The 15,965-nt window shown below is 35.6% G+C and overlaps 1 protein-coding gene and 1 long non-coding RNA gene across 3 annotated transcripts; one reads left to right on the forward strand and one right to left on the reverse strand.

The window, feature by feature from the left end:
* Window positions 1-2,827: 2,827 nt before the first annotated feature.
* Window positions 2,828-8,334, forward strand: LOC128295254 (uncharacterized). Of its 2 annotated transcripts, XR_008285600.1 has the most exons (3): window positions 2,869-3,087; window positions 3,270-3,533; window positions 7,283-8,334. It is a non-coding gene; the product is annotated as an uncharacterized LOC128295254 (long non-coding RNA). The 2 variants fall into 2 exon arrangements; XR_008285599.1 differs by lacking the exon at window positions 7,283-8,334 and having other exon boundaries at window positions 2,828-3,087; window positions 3,270-5,059.
* On the reverse strand, window positions 4,747-7,930 carry LOC108471302 (protein NRT1/ PTR FAMILY 6.4-like). Its single transcript, XM_017772963.2, has 5 exons — window positions 7,801-7,930; window positions 7,576-7,696; window positions 7,263-7,480; window positions 6,602-7,149; window positions 4,747-5,856 (listed from the first exon to the last, which is right to left on the reverse strand). The coding sequence occupies exons 1-5, from the start codon at window positions 7,801-7,803 to the stop codon at window positions 4,959-4,961; spliced, it is 1,788 nt and encodes a 595-aa protein (XP_017628452.1). The 5' UTR covers window positions 7,804-7,930; the 3' UTR covers window positions 4,747-4,958.
* Window positions 8,335-15,965: the final 7,631 nt, after the last annotated feature.

Consider the following 15,965-nt stretch of genomic DNA (forward strand, 5'->3'; position numbering starts at 1 on the left):
CGGCCTAGACGCTATGCCCGAATCTAGCGGTGTCACATATGAGTTCTTTTTAGATAAACCTTAGCAAGTTAAAAATCGTCCAATTTGTTATTTTTACTTAAGTCGTGAAATCTCTATTCCAAATATTAAGTGAAAACATTTCATTAACGTGGAAGCTACAACATCATTAATTCATAAATAAATACTTTAACAATTTAAAATTCTCAAAATAAACCCAAAATAAATATTTAAATAAAGCAGACAAAATAAAGTGTTACTCAAAAATCCGTAAATGTCTACCAGTGGTCACTATCGAGCTCTCTGTCACAGTGATCCATCTAATGCTGGGGATTTCTTGAACAGATAAATAAATAAAGAGGTGGGTTTTCGCAACTTAGTGTGTACATCCCCACAAACAACATGCATACAAACAGATAACGGAATACAGTTATTCGGCCTCAGTCATACAGATATCGCATGCATAGCAGATCAGATATCAGAAATATCATGCCCACTAACCCTGCACACCATCTCCGTCCAACCCAATACACCATGTGGGGATAAAATTGACCCACCCATCCCTACACATCGTATATGGGGATATAATCGACCCATCCAACCCTACACACCATAAAGTACCGCACCGCAACACATATCATAAGTATGCAGCTTAGCTGACAGATAACGAGCTTATAAAACCCTTCAGGTACTCCCTTTACTTCATCAAACCCACCCCGATGCAATGCATCATACAAGCATGGCATGCTATAATGCAGAAAAACAGATCATACCTTTATTTATAGACCAGAATAGATCAAATAATCATGCTAACGGCCCGTGTGGCTAAGTCCGTACCTCGCACACGGCCTACAAGCCATCATACGCCCGTGTCCGTCGCACCTGTATTGCACGCGCATAGTCTGGCTCGTTGAACACACGGTCGTGTATCACCACACGGCCTCCACACGGGCGGTCCATACGCCCGTGTAGCATTAACAGTAGCGTTTTCGACTTTAGCCAAAACGCGATTTCAGATCGATTGGAGTACACACCTGGTATCGTTTCGAAGCTAACGCAATCCTGAGCACTCCAGAACCTATTATTAACAAACCCGAGACCAAAATCGATCACTTCAATGATTTATTAAGAATAGACAAATCCTAAAATGCGAGTTCCACTTACCTTCAACGAATAACGTCGATTCTTTGCTTCTTAGAACCCCGATTAGAGATCCACAGAACCTTGATAATCCCCTATACAGCAAACAAAAATCCCTCTTAAACAATCTCCCAACGAACCACGCAATTAACAAAATCATACTCACCGAATTCATGCCAAAACTAATCAGAGGAGAGTAAACGGAGGATAATGTTAAAAGAAGCAAAATTTCGGCAGCACAAAAGGGGGATTTTCGACAAAAAGAAAACAAAAAGAAATGTAGAGAGGAGAATTGCAGAGAATTTCGGCAAGAGAAGATTTTGGGAAGAATCGCAAACTAACTAGATAACCCTGCAATCTACTGCTACTCCTCTACTCAGAGTGCATTTTACTAAAATTCAAACTCTTAGCCGAAATTTACAGCAAAATACTCCTCTTTTTTCCCACACAGAGAATCGAACCCCAGACCCCTATCATACTAATATACCACTTAGCCACCAGACCAGTAGGCCCATTCTGTCATATTCTTACAAATAAATTCTTATAACCCCGTTAACCAAAACCCATGCTTAATTCTTATAAAAACCAAAATTTTAGCCCAAGTTAAAGCTCGAACTTGGAACCTCCCAAACACACCCCAAAGTACATAACCTCTTAAACCACATATATATATACCAAAAAGAATCAAAACAAAAGTTTTGATATTTCCATGCTCAACAACCACAAAAGCCGAAATTACAGAAATTTGGGCGTTACAAGAGTAATCTACTATGTATCAATAGTATAAGATATGACTGAAGTTCAACTCATTCACTAAGTTGCAACATCACTTCTATACATAAACTAAGATCACTTTCCCTGCTAAAATTATACCATTGAAACAAGTTCCTAAGACGAATTAAATTTGTACCTTCTTCAATTCATACATAATCAAGTAAACAAAAATTCTTTAAATAGGCATTATAGGCATGTAAATCTTCAAACTAGTGTGAATGATGTATGCCCCAGAAATTATGCTTTAATTGGACTTCTATATGGCATCACTTAAGTAGATAGATTCATAGATCAAACTTTTATAAGAACTAAATATCATCATATATAGTAACTCGATTACAAATAAACTTGTCAAACAAAATCCTTACTTGACTAATATTCAACAAGATCAAATGCATATAATTACTTCTTAAAATCCTCAACAAAATATACAAAAATTTCATGCAATTTGTGTTTAAATATGCCAACACATACTAAGTTGCACCACAATTGGTTGTAAAGTGAAATGCAATTGACTATACAAGTTGAACAAGCAAAAGTTTAAGTTCGAATCCCAAGGTGAAAAGAATTGGGATTTATGGATAGGGGTGTAAATGAACAGAACGATCGATGAATTGTTTGTGAACAGTTTGTATAACGTTCGTTTATATTCGTTTATTAAGCTAAATAAACTAATATGAACAAAATTTTTATGTTCATTTAATAAACGAACGAACACGAATAGAGGTGTGTTCCGTTTATTTATGTTCCCAAACAAGCTCGTTTCAAAACTCGTTTATTAACTCGTTTATAACTTATATATTTATTAATGATATTTTCTTATAAAATATTAAAACAATTCTCCATCTATTTTTGTTTGACTGCAATGCTGGATTGGATAGAATATAAAAACTAAAAAATAAAAAGGTAGTTCAAAAAGCTAAACAAAAAAAAATTGAAACGACTCAATCTATCTAGTCAACTGGCCACTGGCCTCCATCAAACATCATTAAAGCGCATTTAATGCTCTGGCCAGATAACAAGGGAAGAGAGCAGTTTCCAAAAAGAAATCGCCCAAAACGTTTGTCTGCTATCCTTTGCTTTCCAGAAAACTCTCCCCTTTCCAAATCATTCCGAGGTCCATTGTCTTCTCCGCTCCTCCGCCTGTTGAACGTAGTTCGGAACGCCACCTACTAGGTAAATATTTTTCCCTTTTTTCAGACTTGCTTTAGCCAAATAATGAGCAAGGGAGTTGCCCGATCTTGAAATGTGCCGAAAGTTAATCTGTTGAAAGCGTTCTTTGTACTATTGAATATTTATGACAATAGCCCCGATCTTCGATTTATCTTTACTAACCAATTTAGCTTTCTTGATTGTAGTCAAGGAGTCGTCCTCGATCGTCGCACATTCTAGGCCCAACCAGGCCTAATTGCAACGTCTAGACGCACACCTGAGCCTCCGTAACAAACGAAGAAGAAATTGCTTTGTGGCATATGGTCATAGAAGCCAAGATTTCCCCTAATGAGTTCCTTGCCACCACCTCGAAACCGGATCTTTCCTGATAGGGGTTAAAAGGCCCATCGAAGTTGATCTTAATGAATGGATCGCAAGGGGGTTCCCACATCTCATGAACAATCCTACGAGTAAGAGTTTTCTTTTCTAAACCATCTAGTTCTCTTCAGTAAATAATGGTCCAGTTTGATATCTCCTTTCTCGACATATTTTTCCTTTCATGCACAAGGCGATTTCTACTTATCCAGAGTGCCTATAGATCACAACAAAAAAGCCTACATTGCTCACTGGTGGCAATTCAAAAAACCTAGGTAATCCAGTCCCAAGAGTTACTATCCAAATTATTTAATATCCATGAGAGATTCAAACTGACCCATGTCTTCATTGTAAGAAGGCAGTCCCGAAATGTATGGATAGAGTCGTCCACAGAAGTACAACACCTCGGACATTGAGTATTCACTGCTATTCTTTTGTACCTTAGATTAGCTAAAGTAGGCATATAATTCCATGATAGCCTCCAAATTGTAGTTTTTATTTTCGGAGGTATATGTGAGTTCCATAGCTTTTTGTAGAAGTTACTAGGATCTGGTTGTAAAATATTATCAATAGGAAATATATATATAAACGAACATGTTTGCGAACATATAAACAAACATGTTTGCGATCGTTAAATGAATATGTTCGCGATCGCTAAATGAATTGAGCTCGAACACAATAAATAATATACGAACCGAGTTTGATTAAAAATTTAAACGAACACGAACCGAACACGAATAACTTCAAAAATAAACAAATGAACACGAACAAGTCTTGTTCGTTTGAGTCCGATTCATTTACACCCCTATTTATGGATAGGAGAGGACTTTGAAACTCGATCCAACAAGGGTTCAAATGTACTAAGAAAAGGGTTATTAAATTAATACAAAGTGGATGTGTTTGGTCGGATATGGAGGATCATATTACGTGGTTATATGTTTCCCTATAGGTCATAACCACCTAGACCTACTTGATGACCCTTTTTAACAATTTATGGGATTCTTTAGGGGTCAGCTTTCAACTTCCTTATTGTGTTTCGTCCAACACTTGTTCTGTGCTATGTTTCCTCGATGTATTGGCATTAAAGACTCACTCTTCGGTTGCTAATTTCCTCGAACCCGACATTTTTAAACTCATCAACTGGTTCTGAACGGGGAATCCTTCTACATATACATTCATAAGTTGCTTCACTATGGCTACTAGGCAGTTAAATGCAATATGTCTGATTGATCGTTGAAGTCAGAAACAGTGGATGCATGATGTGTCATCCAACTCTAGATTTGTGGGAGCACAAATGAAGATCAGATCTAATTAAACACGACTTTATTGAGCAAGATAAGTAAAAATGTCCCCTATAATGTTGCACAGCTTAATAAGAAGTATAAGAAAGAACAATGGAATAATCACCTTACAAATTACCCATGACAGATAGATATGAGCCTCTTCCTTTTAACAAGCCAAAATAACGAGTATACTATATCAGTCCAACGACTCATACAACCTTTAAAGGTACACATAGGCTATGGTTCTACTTCTCCCACTGCCTGAAGACTTGCTTTCTTCTCCATGTCTTGTATGGTTTCGCCATTCAAGCCCTTAAGTTCCTTCTCTCCAGACTCGGGCTCTATAGGCAGCTGCATCTTGTACTGATGTCTTGATGCAAAGATTAGAAAAACCAAGAAATTCAAGAATCCTAAGACTGCAAGTAACCAATAGAAGTTATTTAACTTTCCTTTATTCAAATTATTCCTAAGCCAGTTCCTGTTGGTTACATGGTCGACGATAGACACCAGCAAACTGCTCACAAAGAACCCCATTGAAATGGTGCTCAGGAAAAGCCCTGTGCTCATGGATTTCATCCGGTCTGGTGCCTCTCTAATAAAGAACTCAAGTTGTCCAACATAAGCAAAAGCCTCCCCAGCACCAACAAGGAAGAACTGAACAAGTAGCCAAAAAGCACTTATTTTGACTTCTTTCTCTACAGCAATTTCCCTCCTTTCTTTCTCAATAATAGCAGCCCCTACCATAGCAGCTACAGAAAAAACTAGTCCAATCCCAATCCTCTGGAGGCTAGTGATTCCCTGAGGATTATGGGTGATTTTTCGAGCCAAGGGAACGAAAAGTTTTTCATTTAGGGAAGTGAAGAGGAGAATGCTGATGATGAGAAAAGCGGAGAAAGATCCTGCGGGGATTACGAAAGAACCAATTTTGCGGTGCATGATGGTGGCTTGCTCAACTGTAAACGTGGTCATCTGGGAGTAGATTGTCCAGAAGAGTATACACGTAGACCAAATGGGGAGTAATTTAATCACCATTTTTACTTCTTCCACATGGGTCACAGTTGATACTAGCCATGGGTTATTTTTTTCTGCGTTGGCAGCACAGTTGTCGTCTAGGATTGCAGCCTTGTCCAGAAACCTAGTCATCACAAGCACGTTGAAATCAAATTTGGTTACTTTTCTGGCAAATATGTAATTAGTCAATTAATTCTTTTGGCTCTTGATGCAAACATGGTCAGGGAAACTTGGAACAGATTCTCCTCTTTCTACTAATGCATAAATCTAAAAATTAGGTAGAATATCTTCAGCATGAAACAAAAGAAGCTGTTAGGAGCAGGGAGTTGTTTTAAGGTAAAATGAATGGCTAGACACTGATGGGAAAGGGTCAGATATCTGATTTTAGTTGCATTTCATGATCAAGTTGGAAGATTTCCTTTCCCTGCCTTTTTTTTTTTTGCGGGGCCCTACCTTTTACCATTTATTTTTCTTTTTAATATCTGTTGTGTATGAACTATGTTACGCATATTGGGCTACGAATGTTAGATTATCTGTTTATATAGATACGTTTATTTTTATTTTTTAATAATCTACTTGGAAGGTTTGATCCTCAAACCCATATCTAATCATATGGGGGTTGGAGCAACATATGAACTGACAATGAAGCAAAATCCTTCAATTTGTATAAAAATAACTTAACACTAGCTCAATTTAAAATTAAAATGGTTTAATGTTCTTGAATCAGAGCAAAGTTTTGCGAAAAAAAAAATGAAATTTAAGCTTGGGTTTTGAATCTGATGCAAGTGAAAATCAAACCAAAACTCTGCAATTTGCAACAGTTGTGAAAAGAAAGATGTGGCATGAAAACCAAATGGGATCAGACTTACTTGAATCTTGGCGTGTAGGGAACCTTTCGGTTATCGTAATCGTTCAAGAGGCTAGGGTGGGAAGGATAAGGCTGATTTTTCTTCTTCAATGCCAATAATAGAACCCTCCATACGACAGTTAAAGGGCTCCCCTGAGGCTTTTTGAACCTGTACCATGGAGTCCCACAAATCAAAACCACTACCGCAATCACCATTGTTACTGCTGAAATCCCGTATCCCCACCCTCTTCCTACATTGTCTTGTATATACACCAGCACAATCACCGCAAACAATGACCCCAGGCTGATGCCGAAATAGAACCTATTGAAGAAGAAAATCATAGCCTTCTCCTCCTTGGGGTCTGCCACGTCGAACTGATCCGACCCAAAACCCGAGACATTAGACTTTATTCCCCCACCACCAAGTGCTGTTGTGTACAGTGCCGCATACAGCAAAGCCAGTTGCCGGCCGTTTGCCTCGATGCACTCGTGATGCTTCCTTCTGTAGTCATCACAGTAAGGAGGCCTCATGCTGGGAATTGTCGTAGCCAGTGTCAATAAAATCACTCCCTGAGTTAAGATGAGATGGCAGCCAAAAAAAGTTATATTAAAGTCTTTGTTTGCAAAGAAGTAGACGTAAAGATATCTTTTTTATTTCTTATTATCGGTAAGGGAAACCTTACCAGAGCAGTTATGGATGCAGAGAGTGCCACAGTCAAGTATCGGCCGAGTTTGGCATCGGCTAAGAAACCTCCGAGGAGACCAAGCAGATTAAGAGCGCCCATGAAGTTGGTAACTATAGTTGCGGATTTTGCTGCTGAGATATGCAAATCTCCAACTAAGTACGTCACCAAATTCATAGATATGCCCATCACACATATCCTCTCGGAGAGCTCAGATCCTGCACCAAAAATTTCCCTTCATATTAGCAAAAGAAGAAAGATGGGGACCAAGGTACACCGCACTTTTAAGCTTCTGAAATTCATCGTGAAACACCTAAGATGAGCCCTGCAGCGAGCCATCCACCGGTTTTCGACTTGTCCACCGGATTCCCGCGGAAATCAACCACGGTTCCCTCATTTGAATCATCTTTCTCACCATGGCTTCCAACCAAAACCTATGAGCATCCAAAGCAAAATCCAGGCAGCAAAGAAACTATTCATTATATGATCAATTATATTCAAGCATGCTAATAATAATTTTATAGAATGTATACTATACCATGATTGAAACTGCGCGCAAGAGAGAGAGAGAGAGAGAGAGAGAGAGAGAGAGGGAGGAAAATAGTAATGTTTAGCTCCAAATATATTATGAGGGGGAAACAGCAGGGGAGAAGTGCATGATTGGGGGTGGGGAATGCATGATATGGGCCTGGGTACTTACTAGCTGTATCTTCTGAGTTTCCCCAACTTGTGGTCGGGAGAGAGCTTTAAAATTTTTGTACAATGTGGTCTTTTTGGTGTTATTATCATCCTGTGTACTTGATGCATCTAAGAGGATTGTGTATAGTTTTACCTTCACATTTTCATTTAACTTGCAGGTTAGTCATCATTTAGTATCATAATTTGTAATTGCAAGGGTCATCATTTATGGTGTTGTCATGTCATGTAGGGTCGATGATAAACTCTTGACCGTTTGATTGTCACGTCATGTTGTGTTTAGCAACCGTCCATCACATTTTTGTTTGCTTTTAACCAAATTTTGAATCTTGGAAAGATCAATTGGATTTATTAAATACAAAGAATTTTAGTTCAATGGAGGTTGCCTCTCGCATACATCTGCAATTTAATACATCTTTCTTGCCTTTCTACAGGTTTTCACGTTATTAATTTAACTATTTTCGAAGTATACACTTTTTTAAATTGAATCAAATATTTGACATTATATTCCCTGGAGGGTTATATTCACCATGGTAAATTATGAGTATAGTCTTGCTTCTATTTTTATTATATAATTATTATTATTTATTTCCTCATTCAATTTTTTAAAATTAATTATATTTCCGCTTTTTTGTTGTTAGTTCAATAACAAAATTTAGACCTGTTCATATGTCAGGCTATTTGTTTATACCTAAAGGTTTGCTCGAAATTTGAGAGAATTTGGATAAAAATATTAAACCCAAAAAATGAATTTAGGTAAAAAAATTAGGCCTGTTTAAAATATGGACTGAGCTCGGGGTTTGAACATTCAAAGTTCGAGCCTAGTCCACTTTAACTGCTTTTAAGTTTATAATATTTTATATTATGTTATTTTTATATATTATGTAATTTAGAACACATTAAAAAAATAAATCTATATTAAATATATAATACTACTCTAATGTAAACATTAAAACAATGTTAAGATGACTATATACAAGTTTTTAATAAATAAAAAATGTATAAAATTATTATATATTAAAATAATATAATATAAATATTTTTTAAAAAATTTAAAATAATATGAGCAGACCTAAAATTAGTTTGAGTTAATTTTTAGCAAATATGAGTGGGTTTGGGCAAAATTTTAGACTCAGATTTCAAGTTGGGCCAGACTTGGACAAACATAAAGTATGTTAATATCATACTTAAACCCAACCCAAACTCGACCCATGAACACCTCTAACGTAATTCTAATGTGGATCTTTTATTAACACATAGCCATTTAATATTTACACATTCACTCAATTAGATCTTAAATCTAAAAAATTAAAAACCTCAATGTTTAAAAATTTATTATTTCAATTCTATTTTGCAAAAAATTCAAAAATTTAGCTCTCAACATTTACAAAATTTGTTAATTTAGTTATAATTCTAAAAATATTTCAAAATAAAATAAAAATATTAAAAAAATTGATAACAAATTATAAAAACGATTTAAAAATAAAATATTATAAAAATATGTTAGGATTGACCCGATTAAGCAACGAACAAGAAAAATAGCAGAATAAATTAAGAAATTAAACACACAAATTTAACGTGAAAAAACCCTTCCAAAGAGGATAAAAAACCACGGACAAAGATAACTTTACTATAATGGCAAAAGAACGAAGAGTACAAAAGATGGAGATAAAGACTAAACCTCAAAAACCCGAAAATAAAGAACCCTCAAAACGTAAACACGAAATTCTCTAAATGTGTTATCAGTTCTAATCTCTAATGGGTATATCTTTCTAAGGTTTTAAAATAACCTATTTATAGGCTAAATTCATAGGTCAAATAATAATAAAATAATCTAAACTAATCAGTGTTTGATGAAACAAGTAAACAGAGTTTAACTGAAAGGTTATTTTTCAAAATTGACCGAAAATAGGAGTCATATTTAACAAATCTCCACCTTGACTCATATTTTCACAACGCCATCTTTTCGAAAGCCGCCACGAGCCTATCTTGAATTATGCAGGGAATTAACTGAGTCGAATTTGTGCTTAGAAACTGGAAGACTTCTAGCCTTCGACTTGTACACTGTGAAATCAAAACTAAATCGGGTCTGATTTTCACGAACACAATGCCTTAAATTTTCAAAACCTGTATCCAAAAGAGAACCTCTCTTCAACGAAATGGTCATACCTTTTTCCCTTCTATGACCAAGTTGCCTCCGCTCTATCGAGGGACGTCCGATTTCATCAGTCACTGTAGAACCTTCCAGAATATAAAGACTACCGGTTCTTTTACCTTTTAAAAAAACGAGAGCTCTACGAGATACTTTAATGCCGCTTGACTCGATGTTAATTCTGCATCCTTTCAAGTCTAAAATACTCAAGGAGATGAGATTCTTTCATAAATCAGGTACATACCTGACATCTGAAAGTGTCCTAATCGTCCCATCGTGCATCTTAATTTTAACAGTACCAATACTAATTACCTTACTAGATGAATTATTTCCCATGTGCACAACTCTACCTTCAACCAAATTGTATGTGGAGAACTATTCTCTATTGGGACACATATGGAAAGAACATCCTGAATCTAGGATCCACTCGGACGTGAGCTTAGAGTTATTGCTTGTTGACACTAACAAGAAATCATCACCATTTTCATTAACCAAATTAGCACCAGCTACATCTTCCTCGTTACTCTCAGCATCTCTTTTATTTCGCAGTTTATAACAATATACTTTGACGTGACCTAACTTTTTACAATAGCGACACCTTTTGTCTCGTTTATTTGATGCTACCAAAACGGAAGCTTGTCTATCTTTCTTGCTATCCAAATGAAGCTCATTGTCGAGTTTGTCTTTGCTATAAATCAGGATCTCCCTGAAAGACTTGTATGAAAGAGGTAAAGAGCACAATAATAGCATAGCTTAATCTTCATCATCAATATAAACCTCAACGTTCTTTAAATCATTTAAAAGAGTAATGAATTGACTGATGTGATTTCTAAGAAGCTCACATTCATTCATGCGAAACGTAAATAGACGTTATTTCAACACTAAAGGTTAGCTAGAGACTTAGTCTCATAAAGAGTTTCTAACCTTTTCCACAAGGCAGATGAGGACTTACCATCAATACCTTCTGCAATACCGTATTCGTGAGGCACAACTGGATTGCAGACAAAGCCTTTTCATCAAGCTCTTCCCATCCTGTTTTATTTAGATTCTCAAGCTTTTTCCCAATAACAACCTTTTTCAAACCGAATTGAACTAGAATTGCCATAATTCAAACTTGCCACAGATTGAAATTTGTCTCACCATCGAACTTCTCAATTTCAAACCTTGTTGTTGCCATCTTTGAATGAGCTGATCTATGAAAATTAAACTAGCTCTGATACCATTTGTTAGGATCACCCCGATTAAGCAACGAACAAGAAAAATAGCGGAGTAAATTAAGAAATTGAACACATAAATTTAACGTGGAAAAACCCTTTCAAAGAGGATAAAAAACCACGGGCAAAGATAATTTTACTATAATGGAAAAAAAAACGAAGAGTACAAAAATAGAGATAAAGACTGAACCCCGAAAACCTGAAAATAAAGAACCCTCAAAACGTAAACACAAAATTCTCTAAATATGTTATGAGTTCTAATCTCTAATGGGTGTATCTTTCTAAGGTTTTAAAAGAGCCTATTTATAGGCTAAATTCATAGGTCAAATAATAATAAAATAATCTAAACTAATTAGTGTTTGATTGAAACAAGTAAACAGAGTTTAACTGAAAGATTATTTTTCAAATTTGACTGAAAATAGGAGTCATATTTAACAAAATAAAATAAAAACATATGTATTAAAAAAATCAAATATATGAAAAGAAAAGAAAAATACCAAATGACCCTAAAATTTTCCTTTAAACAAATCTGGGTTGGCCATCAATTGTAAGTGGTGGATCTTGTTGGATGTCACCGGTAGGAATTAGGTCAAAGGTTAGCTTTCCTCTAGGTTTGCCATAGTTCCTACGAATAACAAGAAATTAATGAATCTATTGTTTAGGAATGTCCTTTTTTATATAACTAAACTTTTCTTTTCATGAATTATTTTTTTTTTCAGATGTTTAAATATATATATATAGCCTTTTCAGTAAGATTGAGACACAGGAATTTTACAAGAATCAAGTTAAGAGATAACTACAATTAGTAGTTGGCACAAATTTTATCAAACAAGAACTATCAATGTACTATTGTAATCTTGTTTATAGTTTTTATTTATTAATATTTGTAGATTTTGTTGTTACCAGAATTTTATCTTTGTTATATCTTTATTTGGGTTTGACACGTGTTTTTCTTAAAAAGCATTAGAAAGAAATTTATGGAGAGTTCTTCACCTCTCGTCTTTTAGATCTTCGCCAATCACTCAGCCTTTCGGACGAATCACCTCTTATTGGACCACCGGCTAATAGTAGGAACATCTCTTACATTAGACCACCTGCCATTGTATGAAAGTCTACCAACTTTTCAGTGTGAATACTCCTTTTCGAGACTACTAGGGTCTACTTGAGTATAACAATCTCGTACCACTTCAAAATAAATAGCAGAATGGGCACCACCACGCACTCCATGATGATAGCCCATTGGTAATGACTTACCACGCCATTACTACCAAACCAAGGGGTATCTCCTATAAATACGCTCCAACGTGAAGGACAAAAAAATTTTCTCCCCCTTTAACAAATGTAAGCACATAATCCCTATACTTAGCCTTTTCAACCTTACAGCAACCTTTTCCACCTCTTGTTCTTCTCTGGCTCTTTTCATTTGTCAAAGTGAGTTGGCTTTCTTTGAATCGCCACCTTCTCTTCCTTATCTCCTCATCAACAACCCTATTTTACCAAATTAATTTTACCTTTTTTATATGATTTTATAAAATTGTTTCAAAGTTTAAAATCTTAAATATTTATGAGATTTCCACTCTGTTTGTGCTTTGATGGCATTTCCCATTTGTACTCACATGCCCTGGCATACAGTATGAATGGAAGGTTTTATTAAAGCACTAACATGAAAAAAACATTTGATTTATTCAAGAAATTTTAAATGTGAAAACATATTTATAAAATTATAGAAAATATTTAAATTCTATTCAAAATATTTTTATGTTTTCAAAAACGAAGTTAAAAAAAATCTTATAGTGCCAATTAAAACAAAAGAACTAAGTAATTTGTAAAATATAGGAATGTTACTCAATTTGTTAAACGCTACTCAAATCTTTAAGGAATTTATAAGAAATTAAGTAAAACCAACGTTAAGTTACTGCTTAGGTGGCTAAAGCTCATGCTTACTCGGTATTGGAGTTAATAATTTTTCCCCTAAAGTGCCACCAGGTGACCCTAGCCACCACCTAGGCAGTATTAACTAATATTGATGGTTCGACAAGGAGTTGCCTATGCGGCCTAAGCTTCCATTCAGGCATTACTGTAACCATTCACAAGTTCACAAATTCTTGAACTTTAACTAATTTCATAAGCCTTCAACCAATACACCATAACCCAAGTTTCAAGTACTATTTTACATATGAAATAAGTATATTTATACACTTTGATTCCCTAAGTACATGCCACAATACATAAATACACAAAATTCATACTCTTTGGAGTTGATAATGGTGTTTGCTTGTGATCTTCGATATGCACTGAGCCTTAATACAAAAGACCTACACGCAAAGACAACAACGTGTTAAGTATAAAGCTTAGTAAGATAATATGGAAATGCCTTATATACTTACCTTTAGAATTGTGGTTCGAACTAAATACAAGCGTAATAAAACATTTAAAAGTAGTGTAAATGGCATTTACATAATAATTCAGAAAAACAGGGAGCAATTTAATTCCACGAGAAACACATATAAATATTTGCATCGAATAGATTAAGTAATCTCTTTTATCATGTCAAGTCAAGTTATTCTAAAAATAGGAATTTGTTAACTTCAGCCCTTAGTATGTTTAGAAAATAGAATTAAATAAATTGGTCATTGTGAATCAGTTGATTGTAGAAATTAAATATATTTTCTAATGTATTTTTTTACAGTAAAGTCGTCATAGTTTTAACGAAATTAGAGTTAGGTTGAGAAAATTATTTAATGATAAATTAATTAATTTATATTAATTTAATAAATAATATCTATTTTGGGAAATAGAAAAGCATGTACTAGGTTGGATTAAATTATAAAGTGATGGGTTAAAAGTCCAGGATGCAAGTATAATTAAATCCAATATAGAAGAGGCCCAAAACCCTTCATATTAAACATGAGGGGTGGCAACCCAAGTAAAATAACTAGGGTTAGCCGCCCCTCTCTATCCTAGTTCAACTAAAGGATTGATTTTCTATTAAATAGTCATTAATTGCATTTTACTTATTCAACTAGGGTTTCACTTTCTCTCCCAATAAATAGATGGCACTGGTAAGGCTAAACATACAACTTTGAGATATTGTTATTTTGCCCAAAAATAGCTAGAATATATTTCTAATTATAAATTCTATTTTCTAGGACTGATAATTCTACCGATTTCTATAAGAGAGAGATTTACTTTCCTAATAAAAGTAAGAGAATTATTTTCGGTTCTCTGTTTGATCTGTAATTGTTCATGTAACACCCTTACCTGCAGAGACCGGACCAAGTATTTGTATGCTACTGTAAATGTACTCAAACATTTTCTGGAAATACGGGTTAAAAAATTTCGTTCCAATTTGAACCCAATCAAACAACATCTTAGTGTCCCTATTATGGGCTTACGGGGCCCAAAACATACATTGAAAATGGTCTGGACTCAAACCGAGAACTTGACAAAGTTCTTGGAAAATTTGATAGGTTAAGCCTCACACGCCCATGTGGAGGCAATGCACACTTCCGTGTGCTTTGGGACATGCCTATGTCCCCTACATGTGTGGAATTAATTGAATTTATTTCCTTTTTAGAACCTACAGGGGTTTTCACACGGCCAACCACACGCCTGTGTCCTTGGCCCGTGTCCTTCACACGACCTAGACACGCCCGTGTGGTCGCCCGTGTCCAAAAACTCGATCATTCTGTTTATGACATTAGCATGCATTTAAGGGCACACGACCAATAAACATGCCCGAGTGCTTGGCCGTGCCCTCCACACGGTTGAGACACACGACCGTGTCTCTGTTCGTGTTTTTACTACCATGCATTCTGACTTAAAATTTTTAGGTGCAGGGGACACACGACCATACCACACGCCCATGGGGCGATCCGTATGTCACACACGGCCTAGACACACGCTCGTGTGTCTACCCCTGTGGACCTTGTTAGGCTATTTTCCAAGCCTTTGGTCACCCTTTATCATCCCCATACTCTTATAGATTTCCATAATACATAACAAGGCCTAATTATACGTCCCAAATGACCTTGATATACCTCATTGCATGTAAACCTCATTTCATCGGTTTTATACATGATAGGTTATTCCCTTTGTACTAAGGATTTCTATGCCTTATATCACTTTTAAGGTTGACTCATTATTATAACTCATTGCCAGTTATGGCCTAGCCATCCCATGTGATTTGGTCACATTACATATGTTTAAATGTGATATACCATATTTCATCCTCACTAACACAACTGAACACAAGCATGCATAAAATTTGTAGGTCATAGCCTACATCAATATGAGCCAATTCCATGGCCACATACAAGTGAATATGTATACCTTTACAAACCTTTGTATTAGCTAATCAAATGACACATATAACAAAATAACAAAAGCCTTATACATGCCATTGAACAAAATAAGAGTATCTATATACCAAAACTAGACAATATGATAGTGTGTTGACTCTCCAACCGTCTCCCAATCTTCGCGAGTCCACGAGCTCTGCAAGACAGGGAAAAGATAGGGGTAATCATTTACATGCTTAGTAAGCCCGAATAACTGGAAAGTAAACTTACCGATTAATTAGCATGCGTCCATATTAGGCAATAAAACCAACAAGCATAAAATACTTTCCCTATCATATAC

The sequence above is a fragment of the Gossypium arboreum genome, chromosome 7 (genome assembly GCF_025698485.1).
Source record: "Gossypium arboreum isolate Shixiya-1 chromosome 7, ASM2569848v2, whole genome shotgun sequence".
Lineage (NCBI taxonomy): Eukaryota > Viridiplantae > Streptophyta > Magnoliopsida > Malvales > Malvaceae > Gossypium > Gossypium arboreum.